The 12,670-nt window shown below is 38.2% G+C and overlaps 1 protein-coding gene across 2 annotated transcripts in view; it reads right to left on the minus strand.

Moving 5' to 3' along the window:
- Nucleotides 1-301: 301 nt before the first annotated feature.
- MAP3K7 (mitogen-activated protein kinase kinase kinase 7) overlaps nt 302-12,670 on the minus strand; it is a 467,450-nt gene continuing 455,081 nt past the window's right edge. For both annotated transcript variants that reach the window (XM_053710552.1, XM_053710551.1), the window contains 2 exons: nt 1,578-1,693; nt 302-1,164 (listed from right to left, as the gene is read on the minus strand). In XM_053710552.1, the coding sequence (XP_053566527.1) occupies nt 984-1,164; nt 1,578-1,693 (297 nt within the window). In that variant the 3' untranslated portion in view covers nt 302-983. The remainder of the gene's footprint in view (nt 1,165-1,577; nt 1,694-12,670) is intronic.

Raw genomic sequence — 12,670 nt, forward strand, 5'->3', positions numbered from 1 at the left:
GTGGACTCACCATATCTTAGGAAAGAAATATTGAGGTTTCACGGTAAATAACTTTAAAATAATGAAATAACAGTTAAACTATATTCAGGTTAACCTCAGTGTGTCAACTTCTTGTGAATAATATTTATGTGATACGTAACCAGCTAGACCTGGACATTTAAGCTTGCTAGGTACTTGGAATATTTATAAATTAATTTTTAAAACGTCAGAAAGAAAAAGGAAATGATTTTCTTAAAAACATCATGATGCTCATTCAATGAACCTCTTACAAAGAATTTTGTTTTTGGAAATCAAGGTCACATTTTTTCATAATAAACCTGGATTTTATTAAATGTTTCAATTCAAGCAATTATATATATATTTGTACAGAACTTTGAATCCATCTTATTTTCCCAGAACACTAATGGTAAAAGTATCTCAGCAGTCCGTGAGATATATATCTCATTGAGACAACATACTGTATGAGATCCTCATAAATGAAAGATATCCTTTCAAAAAAATATTAGTAAGTCTGCTTTAAACTTGAGGTGATATATTGTCCATAAAATTTTTAAAAGCAGTAGCTCTGAAAAAGAACGGAAAAAATAAAATTCACAACATTTATAAAGGTTTATGGTTTAAGCCATTCACAATTTGATATTGCATATGAAAGATGTTTTCATAGTATAAGCATTTTACAGTCATACAGTGTCCAGTAGGATAATTCTTCTGGAAAAAAAGCTGTTGCAAGTCCATTTAAATGAACAACTCTTCACTTAGATCTCCAAAGGATAATGTTTCTCAACGGACAAGCATTCCACGTCAGACGTTTTCACCAGCATGACACATTCATATAGCAAGAGGCTATGGCATGTCCTCATCCATGCTGTTATGTAGCAGCTTTAAGGTCTTAAAAAATGAATATATCCATCACCATGTTCACAGCAAGGGATGAAAGTTTGTAAAACGTCATTCATTGCACCCTGCCAAGAAGTCCCAAGGAATCAAGAGGTACCTTGTCGTTTTTGTTGTTGACTTCTAATGACATCCAACTGCTTTTTGCATTGCTGATAATATGTTGAAAGGCTTTTGTTTTCCTCTAAAAGCTTTTTGTGTTCTTGTACAAGACGAGATGTGTTTTGCTGATCTTTTTCATCCTGGTCCAGTTCTGCTATTAGTTCTTGTCTAGATCAATAAAATCATAATTAATGAAGTACACATATAATAAAGATGCATTTTAAGAGAAACAACTAACACCTCTCTATAAAGTAAAGACTTGCAGTACTTTTTAAAGCTATGGCACCCCTGCAGTGTGTCTTCTCAAGAAAAACAAAAATCTGAAGAGGCTTTTATAAACTCTTTAAAATGTGATTTCCATAGCCCAATAGAATGCACTATAAAAATTTAGAAACTAGTATAGTGAGATAATGATAGTTGCAAACAAGTCAGAGTACACTTTTGTCCTACAAAAGGATGAAAAAAAATCAGATTTGATAATCTGATGAGCATTTGCAATCCAATTTACACAACACTATTGCTGAAATTAAAGCATTTGAAACAATGTTACGTTATATATGTGAGCCCTATATTTTACTTACTTCCTTTGTAACAATAATGCGATTTCTGTTTGAACTTTCATATATTCCTGTGCCATTTTGCAGTGTTGTTCAAACACTGCCATAGATTCTTTGGAGTTTGGGCAGGGTGCTAGAGGCTGAAAATAAATCAGACAAAAATTATTCACCAGGTTTATATTTCAGGTGCATTCAGCAGCAATATATATTAAATATAAACTACCAAGAATTTAAAAAATAAAAATGTTTACACACAGCCTGGTAAACTCAGTTCTCAGAAAAACATAATTCATGCTAACCTGATCAATTTCTTTCTTTATGGATATGGTCCACGACGTCCTCAATTACTAGTGGGAATATCTCTCCTGTACAGGTGGAGGTGGCAAAGAGCACCACAGCAAATCTGTTAAATACCACTCTCCTTCCCATAATCCCTAGTCACTGAACCAAAGGGAAATGGAAAAAGGAATAATACAAAGGTGTAGAGGTGCCTGAGGTTTAGTAAAAAATAACCGTTTTAAATATAAGGGTGGGGGTCGTGGACTCACCATATCCGGAAATAAATTTATCAGGTAAGCATAAATTATGTTTTCTTTCCTAAGATATGGTGAGTCCACAACGTCATCAATTACTAGTGGGAACCAATACCCAAGCTAGAGGACACGGATGACTAGGGAGGGAAAAAGACAGGTGGACCTAAACAGAAGGCACCACCGCTTGACGAAAAGCCTTCTTGACGAAAAGCCAAAAGAAGCCTCAGCTGAGGCAAAAGTATCAAATTTATAAAATTTAGAAAAAGGTTGCAGCTTTGCAAATCTGTTCCACAGAAGCTTAATTTTTGAAAGTCCAAGACGATGAGACAGCCCTAGTGGAACCTAGTGGAATCAAACTTCTCAACCAAAAGGAAAGAGAAGTAGCAGTAGCCTTCTGACCCTTACGCTTTCCTGAGAACCAAACAAAAATGGCATTAGACTGGCAAAAATCCTTAGTCGCCTGTAAATAGAATTTTAAAGCACGCACTACATCCATGTTGTGCAACATACGTTCCTTATGAGGAGGAGGATTGGGACAGAGAGAAGGAACAACAATTTCCTGATTACTATTTCTTTTTTTTTTTTTTCTTTTTATTGATTTTATAACATATACATTAACAAAATTGGAAAAGGAATTCAATACAACAATATCTTAGATACAATCAGCGGTATCGCAGAGTTTTAGTCACATATGGATAGCAGAGCTATTTGTTTCCTTTATCCAAAATATAACAGTCTGAGTCTTAAACAATTAAACTAATCTTCAGTGATCCCTTGTTAGGTCAAATCAAAAAACTTTAATTAGATTAATTACAGTGAGTTGCTGCTGCGCTACTTTCTCCTATCTATTTCGTTTTTTCTCCCCCCTATCTCTATATCAATATCTGAGACAGTTATATTGTACTAGACGTTCTAGGTTGTCCCCAGATACTCTTCCCATAAAAATACTATAGAGTGATAGTCGTCAATTCGATTAGTTTGCTGGTAATGATATTTTTCCAGTGATAACACCTTAGACACCTGCTCCCTCCATTCTTGTACCTTGGGTACCCTTGTACTTTTCCAGAGCCTAGGTATCAACTGCCTAGCGCTATTTAACATAATATAGAGCAGCGTGGCTCTCAATTTACATTTTATTTTAGGTACCTTATTTAGTAATAATTATGAACAGGCTATATTCCAATTGGGTTGTTATTACCTTCCCTATTTCTAATTGTATATCGGTCCGGTATGGTGTTATTAAGGGGCACCCCCACCAAATATGTGATAGATTTCCCTCTTGTTCACACCCCCTTCAACATAGCTTGCTAGTGCTTGGATAAATTCCAGACAATCTTTTGGGGGTTAAGTACCATCTGGTAAGCAATTTTATATTAGTCTCTGTGGCATTCATGGAGGATGGGGCTTTTCCCATTTGCTGGAAAACTGTCTGCCACTCACTTGGTGTTAAGGCCATCTGTAGTTCCCTCTCCCATACTTTATTATATGCAGGCAACTGTTTTGAATGCATCGCTACTAGTAGTTTATATGAATGTGATAACCCTTTCTTCGATGTGCCCGAAGAGTAGCATATTGACTCGAATGGGGTGAGTGGTCTGAGGAAGTCTATTTTTTTTCTTGCTGTGGCCTATATAATGTGATAGTTGTAAATATTCATACCAGTTCTGGTCTTTGAGTATATTTTTATCTGACAATTTTGTCCTGGTTAGTAGTCTACCATTAGCTAGGCTTGAGTATATTGGCAAACAGCAATGTATGTTCATGTTTTTTCCCCCTATCTTGTTATGCCCTATCAGGGATTCAGTGTTTGTTAATAAAGGGGTTAAGGGGGCTGGAATAGACAAAATATCTTTTTAGTTTTGTAATATCGAGTCCCATACATCAAATGTTTCTGCCACTATGCTTGGTGGTGAACCACCAAGCTTCCTCTGTGGCTTATTGAGCCAGCAAAGGCTGCCCAGGCTAATTGTGTTAGTTAGGTTGTGTTCTAGCTTTATCCATTCCTTGTTATCTGAGTGTTTACATAGACGCTTGCTTATAACACAGTAGATTGGGCACTCCCAGGCCCCCGTTACATCTATCCCTGTATAGGATTTTCTTTGAGACCCTCGGCATTTTGTTCTGCCAGATAAATGAGTTTACATTAGTTTGGATTCTATTAAGGTATGTTTTAGGTAGCGTGATGGGCACTGTTTGAAAAATATATAATATTCGTGGTAAAAATGACATCTTAAAGGCATGTATTCTGCCAAGCCAAGAGAGAGATTTATTTTTCCACCCATTAATCTCCACCTGTAGCTCTTTTAACAGTTTCATATAATTTAATGTATAGAGTTCCTCTTTGGTTTTTGCAACTTGTATACCTAAGTATGTCAAGGAATTTTTCTGGATAGAGAATTGGAAATGGTTACTGATGTATTTGTAGCAGGGCGTCAGGTACTGCCACCCCCAGGACCTCAGAGTACTGCCACCCCCAGGACCTCAGATTTAGTCGTGTTGATTTTAAAATATGAGTGGAAGCTATATAAGTCGAATTCCAGTTGTAATGCTTTTAGGGATGATATTGGGCTAGTCAATGTCAATAAAATATCATCTGCATAAAGTGATAATTAATGTGTGCCTTGGATTTTGAGACCCTCTATAGCAGGGTTGTGACGTATTTTGGAGGCCAATACCTCCATAGCCAATACAAATAATAGGGGGGATAGAGGGCATCCCTGTCTGGTTCCATTTCTAATATTAATGATATTCGAGAGAGAATCGTTTAACCTGACCCTAGCTGAGGGGCCACTATACATATGCGGTCCTATTCCGAATCTAATGAGAGTTTGTCGCAGGAACACCCAATTCAGCCTGTCAAAGGCTTTCTCAGCGTCAATACCCAAGAATATCGTAGGTATCTTTTCTCTGTGAACATATTCCATAAGGTCAATGGTTTTCACCGTATTATCCCGCGCCTTGTAGCGCGGCACGGCACAAAGCCGGCTTGGTTTAAATGTACCAGCTCAGGCAGGTATCTGTTAAGTCTCGTGGCTAGTACTTTCGCGTATATCTTCACGTCTACATTTAGTAGAGATATAGGCCGAAAGTTTGAAGGGGTGATCGCTGGCTTCCCAGGTTTGGGTAGCACAGTAATGTGTGCCTCCAGCATAGTGGGTGGGAATGCAGTGTCAGTTGATATTTGATTAAAAATCTTCTGTAGATGCGGCAACAGAATAGGGGAGAATTTTTTATAGTATTGTACTGAATAGCCATCTGGGCCTGGGCTTTTCCCCGAGTTTAGGTTTTTGATGGCCAACGCTATCTCTCCTACCGTTATTGGGCTTTCTAGGTCTTTGGTTTGGTCTGCTGATAATTGGGGCAATTGGCATTCTTCTAAGTAGGATAGCATGTCAGGTATTGTGGTGTTATGTGTTTTCTCATTCTCTATATTGTATAGCTTTGAATAGTATGCCTCAAATTGAGATAAAATGCCTGGTGTTGTTTTTACTTTTTGGTTATTGGATGTGTTAATGTCATGTATATATGTTTTAAGCTTTTTGAGTTTTAAAGCTCTCGCTAGCAATTTCCCACTCCTATTGCTTTCGTAGTGGTATCGTTTAAGTTTTAATGTCATCCAATTATATTTTTTATAATCTCTCAGGGATTGTCTGGCTTTTAGTAATTCCCCCAGTAGTTTTTCATTTTGTGGGTCCTGTTTATGCTTAAATTCTATTTGGGATAGCGTATTCGATAGGTCTTTGTAGTGTTGTCTAGATGCTGGTTTCATATGTGATTTGTATTTAATGAACTCTCCCCTCATAAAGCATTTGTGTGCTTCCCATACCATGAATGGGTTGCTATCTGCCTGTGTGTTTATTGTGAAATATTCTCTCATTGATCTAGTCAATTTTTCTACGTACATGGGGATGTTTAGTAGGGAATCATCTAGCCTCCAGTTAAAGGGTTGGGTTGGTGTATTAGGCCAATTGAGTTGGGTTATCACTGCAGACTGGTCTGACCATGATGTATGTGAGATCCTTGAGTTGCATATAGTCGTTAGACCTTTTTGGTTAGTCAGAATGTAGTCTATTCGACTGTAAGAGTGGCGTGGTGATGAGAAAAAAAGTGTAATCTTTTTTGGAGGGGTTTACAAACCTCCAAACGTCATATAAATTGTGGTCTCTCATCAATTTCCCCAAGTATTTGGTCATATAGTTTGAGGTTCTTTTTATAGCGTGTGTACTATCCATGTAGGGGTCTATTGTAGTATTTAGGTCCCCACCTATGAATGTCACTGCTCTCGAGAAGTCAATTATTTTATTAAAGGTCTTTTTAAGGAATGGGAGTTGCCGCACATTTGGTGCATATATGTTTATCAGGGTTACTGGGCTTCCAAAAAAGAGCCCAAATACTCCAAGGAATCTACCTTCTGTATCTGATGTGGTCTGTATATGTTTAAAGGGAGTATCTTTGTGTATTAGAATACTAACCCCACATCTCTTAGTTTCTGCAGAACTATGATAGTGCTGAGTGTAACGTGTCCCGAAATACCTAGGCTCATTCCTTTTCCTAAAATGGGTCTCTTGAAGGAATATTATATCCCCTTTCTTCTTATACATATCAAATAGAGCTATTGACCTCTTCTGCTGGGAATTTAGTCCCTTTGCATTTTGGGAGATGATATTAATCGGTTTACTCATGTTAATCTTCCTGAGGTGTAGGCTATATTAGAATGTAGCTGTTGCATCCCTTATGGGTAGTACTAAGTTCTAACTATATTTGGTAGTGCAGCAGCTAGAACACAGATCAAAATTAAAAGGGAAAAAAAAAAAAGAGGGTACTCGAATAACAATACGAACAATTTCAAAAACAAAACAACAATAGCTTCCTTTATATTGTGTCTGTTGCAAAAAACTAGTTAAATGCAATCTACACCTTACTAAAAGTTGCTATGTGGTGCTTATTGTATTACCTATATATCTAGCAATAGATCTTATATTTAACTGTTATTCCACAAAGAGGTGTAAACCAACGATAAACATGTATAATTAATAGCATAAAAATATTTATGGAGCCGGTAACGTGACTTTAAATGTAACATATTTTCAACTTTTATACCTAGAACTTTTATGAACAGTTAAGATAGTCACTACCAGGTATAGCTAATAGCCACACCAGGAAGTTCGTCTTCTCTTTGAAATTTAAAGTCTATGTGTGTATTCATATTTTACCCATCCAGACGTATATCAGCACATTCATCCTTCGTCTGATGTGGCCTCTCTGGGAGTTTGAGCCATTCTTTTTGTTTGCGGTGATTGGAGTCTCATAGGGGAACTATTCTCATTGGAATAGGGCTCTTTATGCCCCTTGTTGATATTTTTAGGACGCTTCTTCCTTTGCGGTAGCGGCTGTGGATCTCCGTTTTCTGGATCTGTAGGGGGATCTAGATCTAGAGCGGAACAAAAGTCTGGGACCTCCGAAGTCTTGGTACAGGAGAGTTTCCTGTTCCCGTGCAGGACATATAAATGGAACGGGAAGCCCCATCTATATAATATTTTTTTGCTCCTTAGCAAGGTTGTTAATGGCGCTAATTCCTTCCTTCTTTGCAATGTCCGCTGTGACAAATCAGTGTAGAATTGGAGAACGGTACCCCTGAATTTAACTGGTTGGTTTCTACAGGACAGATTGAGAATTTCTTCTTTCTCCATAAATTGTTTAAACTTTATTATGTCTCTAGGTGGTGCTTTATCTGATGGTCTGGGCCCTGTGCGCTCTGTCCCAATTTATTTCCCTGGACGATGTTTCTCCTCTCAGGTGGGCGAACAGTGCTGGAAGGTAAGTAGGTAAGTCCTTTGGTAGTACCGACTCTGGGATTCCTCTGATGCGTAGATTTTTTCTGCGTCCCCTATTCTCGAGATCTTCTATTTTATCATGAAGAGTCTCTATTAGGTCTGCTTGTGTAGCTGAGGTTTCCTGTAGTTGATTTATTTCTTCCTGGATATTATTTGTGTGGTCTTCAAGGGTATCTACTCGAAACCCTATGGTGTGCATTTCCTGTTTTAATTCCGCCATCTCTTCTCTCATACATGTCCTGACTATCTCTGCTATGTCTTGCTTTGAGGCCAGTGATGACAAAACAGATGTGGGTATCTGTGAGAGGGTTTCTGGTGTTTTCTGGGCCCTGATAGGCGATTGTGAGGTTGGTGATATTCCTTCTATTTGCTCTTGCTCCATAGAAGTGGAGTGTTGACTTGCAGGGTTAAAAAAGTATTCCACACTGGGGCCTTTTATATGTGTAAGCTTTGCAGCTTTTAGAGGTTTCATTAGTCTCTTAGACGCCATTTTGGGGCCCTCCTTCAACAAATTCTGTGGTTTGTTTTATGCCTTTATTAGAATTGGTATTTCTGTTCAGTGTTAATGTATAGGCAGTCAATGTTTCTAAGCTTGGAGCTTTAACGTATGCACCCTTTGCCCATATACCTGTTGCTGACTGTAGGATGTTTGATCAGATTATGGGCTTATCTCCAAAAGCAGTGCTCTCACCCCAGTTGTATTTTGTGGTTCACTCTGTAAATAATTACTTGAGATAGAGTTGAGCTTTTTTTTTTTTTTTTTTATACTGTCCCTTTTTAGCGTGATTTAGCGTGATCCCCACTGATTTACTTTTGCTGCGTCACAGCTATTAGGCCTTATTTCCTGCTGCCGCTTGTATAATGGACTTGCTGTCCCTGCTGCAAATTGGCCCCCGCAATCAAGGTTTCTATCAAATGTCCGGTAAGTGTGGGACCACTACCCCTCCTGCCTGTCCTGCCCGGATCCTATACTGGCTTTTTTATCGCACTTACTCTATGTGTGCACAGTGATCTGGCCGCCGTTCTGTAAGTGGATCGCCCGTTCTCTCGGTGCTAATTAGTCTCACCCGGTGCTTCCGGTACAGACCCCGGACCCCTCCGTGTCTGTAAGGCTGGGTATTAGTGGCTATAGCCGCAGCTTTGATACAGGGCTCCGTCCCGCTCTCCTGTCGCTTCTTCTGATGGCGGCCTCTCTGTACTCGCCGGGATAATGGGGATTCTGTTACTCTCGATGCCTTGAAGCGTCTCCGGTGTAGGCTCTGTGCTCCACAGTTGCTGCTCTCTGGCTCCAAATGATTAAAATGTAAGCTCGTATGCTTTTTTTTTTACTTATTTGTGCATGCTGGTTTACGGAGCTATGGAGTTATGCTGCCATCTTAGCAGCGGCCAGCTCCGCCCCCCTCCCTGATTACTATTTCTAACCAAAACAACTTTATTAAGAAAACCTAGTACGTAGAACCACCTTATCCGCATGAAAGATAAGGTAAGTAGAATCATACTGCAAAGCCGAGAGTTCCGAAAACTCTCCTCGCAGAAGAGATGGCAACAAGAAACAAAACATTCCAAGATAATTTAATATCTATGGAATGCATTGGCTCAAACGGAGCCTGCTGCAAAACCTTAAGAACAAGGTTAAGACTCCAAGGAGGAGTAATAAAATAATTGACTAGCTTAAGAGCTTTAATCCTATCCTGAAACTTCTCCAACAAAGTCTCCACTAAAATAGATTCAGATAAAGCTTTGCACCAATAAGCTACTGCAGGTTGCCATTGAAAACCCTGATGCACATACACCTTCTATAAATATACCACCAGCTTTTTATCCGTTGGATCCTTAAAAGAGCAACTATCCTCTATAGGATCATAGTTCTCTTAGCCAGAGAAGAAACAGACCCTTCTACTTTAGGCACAGTGCGCCAAGAATCCTTAATGGAATCAGCAATAGGAAACATCTTAAAAACGGATGGGGAAAACAGAATCCCTGGTTTTTCCCATTCCTGCACAATAATCTCCGTCACACGATCTGGAACAGGAAACACTTCCGTAGAGGAAGAGACATCATAGAATCTGTTAAGCTTACTAGATTTCTAAGGATTAACTACAACAGGAGAGTCAGGATCATCTTAATTAGCCAAAACCTCTTAATAAAACATAAGAAAAAGGAATATATAGTATTAATATATATAAAATAATAAAAACACAGACATAAAGCGAGCAACCTCATAAAAAATGTATGTATATACACAAACGGCACCAAATGAGAGGAATAAAAGTTATCGGCTATGTACTTATAGCTTCTAGACAAATGTCAGTAAAAAGTCCTTAATCTAAGAACGCAGGATCTTCAGCTTGACGAAGGAGGAAGGCAGCATTCTAACTTTACCAAGGACGGTGTGTGAGACTGCAGCAAAGGAATTGAACAGAAAGAGGCACCACATGTGCGAATCAATAGCACCAAATATAACAGGCATAGTGAGGAGACACAGGGTACTCACATGTAACAAAGGCACTCAATTATGCCAATAGAAGCAGGCTGGATATTAAACAGCAGTCCAAATAGCTGTACTAGAGTATATCTGGAACCAGGATCACAGGAATTAGGACAAAGTTGTTTAGGAGGGCTAATAACACACATGGTAGCGTGGGCTAAGAGATTGACACTAAGAACAGAGTTTAAAACATAGCAAATGGATTTATTAAAAAATGAATATGAGAAACTATGCAACGCGTTTCTCACTAGAACTGTTTCATCAGGCATATTGAATAGATATGAAATGCCCCCTTATATAGGGCTACGCTACCACAAAGTGAGAGAATGAGCCCTCCCCTTTCATAGCTCAAACAACCAATCCACACCCTTCATCTCAACAGAGCCAAATTGTTGCACCAGTAACTGATTAATTGTGTATAGAGTGAACCAAAAGAAGTGTAATGATACATCAGGTCTATATTAACCTCTCATATGCTGTTCTGGATAATTACCCGCATATTTAGGAGAGTATAATAAAACACACCAAAAATATGAGTCACTCATTCTCAAGACATATCAAACAAACATTCAAGGTATGCCCAACCTCACCCTTAAGGTATAATGTGAATTAAAGAGAGGAGTGTTGTTGGCACACTAAATCCCTAATTGCATATAAATTTAATATATATATATATATATATATATATATATATATATATATACATATACACACACACACACATATGGATGTCATCATCATTAATAATATTTACGTGGCTACTAACTAATACAATACCTGCGTGTTATGACATATATTAAAGCACAGTGCAGTGATCACTAAATGGTTCCTGACCCACACAGTATATACACCCCGTGTCAGTGGGGCGTGGGACGATATGCACACTACATGCCCAATTGCACCGATCATAGATCTACTATTCTCACCATGTTGTAAAAATCAGATCGGTGGTGCATGTGTAGCTCCACCCATTAGCTGTATGCTAATAGGTCCACTTGATGCGTGTTAATAGGTTTAATACCTATGACGTGTCAATGAGTAAACATGCTTGCATGGATAACAGGTGTAGGGGGCGGTGACTAAGGAGATGAATCTAACATGAGACAAAAAACTATGGACGCTCAAAAGGGCAGTGACAAGGGATGTGTGTAGAGTGTATATGGGGCATAGAGAGCTATGCATGGTGATAACGTGTGAACAAGTATAATGAACATCGTTCTTGAGCTATTTATATTACAGTAATTAAATAAGTGTCATATAAGGTGAGCTTAAAACAGTATAATGGACATTGTTCCTGAACGATTCCTATTGTAGGAACAAAAGTTAAGTGTCATACTAGGTGGGGTATGCGAGTGAATATATGTGTGTAATGTAACGAGTGGCGAGAGAACAGTCATAAATATAATACTGGTAGTAATACTAATCATGTGGAGAAAAATTATATGATGGTGACCAAATATAAAAAAAGAAAAGAGATATAACCTGAGATAAAGTGATACTCATTAAAATATATAAGACAACTATAAACAGACAAATAGTAAATGGCTGATACACAGCCCCATCTATATGGGTGCAAATCATATTATATATAAATAATATATAACATGTATATGTATGTGTATGTGTATATATATATATATATATACACATACACACACACACCATATGATATCACATATAATATATGGAAAATACAATTGGTTGTTGAGATTCCAGTTTACAAATAAGGCTATGCACATATCAGAAATAAGACAGACAACTAAAAAGAACCCCTTCAAATAAGGATGATAAAATAGGGTAGTAAGAATGTACCATACCTTCTCTATACAAAAACAGCAGAATCTATCACTTCATTGAGACCTAAAGGAAACAGATTGAAATTTGTATATTCAATAGGTCTCCCTTTGCCTAAGTTTAGTAAACCTATTGTAATAACGGCTCGGGGGGATGCTCTCTATAGGCATGATGATTTTCTTTAATTTATAATTCCCTGAATGGTGTTCCCGACAGAGGTCACATTCCTAAGATGTTCACTCCATCTAACTCAAATTTTCCTACAGGTGCAGCCTATGTACTGCACCCCACATTTGCATGTGAGTGCATATACAACACATGTGGAATCACAGGATAGTCTCCCTTTGATGGGGAATTGTTCACCTGTACTATGAGACATCAAACTAGTGCATCCATGTGCAATGTATTTGCAAATGTAGCACCGTCTCTTACCACACCTAAAAATGCCCTTTTTGCCAAGTAATGTTG

Source organism: Bombina bombina, chromosome 4, assembly GCF_027579735.1.
Source record: "Bombina bombina isolate aBomBom1 chromosome 4, aBomBom1.pri, whole genome shotgun sequence".
NCBI classification, from domain to species: Eukaryota; Metazoa; Chordata; class Amphibia; order Anura; family Bombinatoridae; genus Bombina; species Bombina bombina.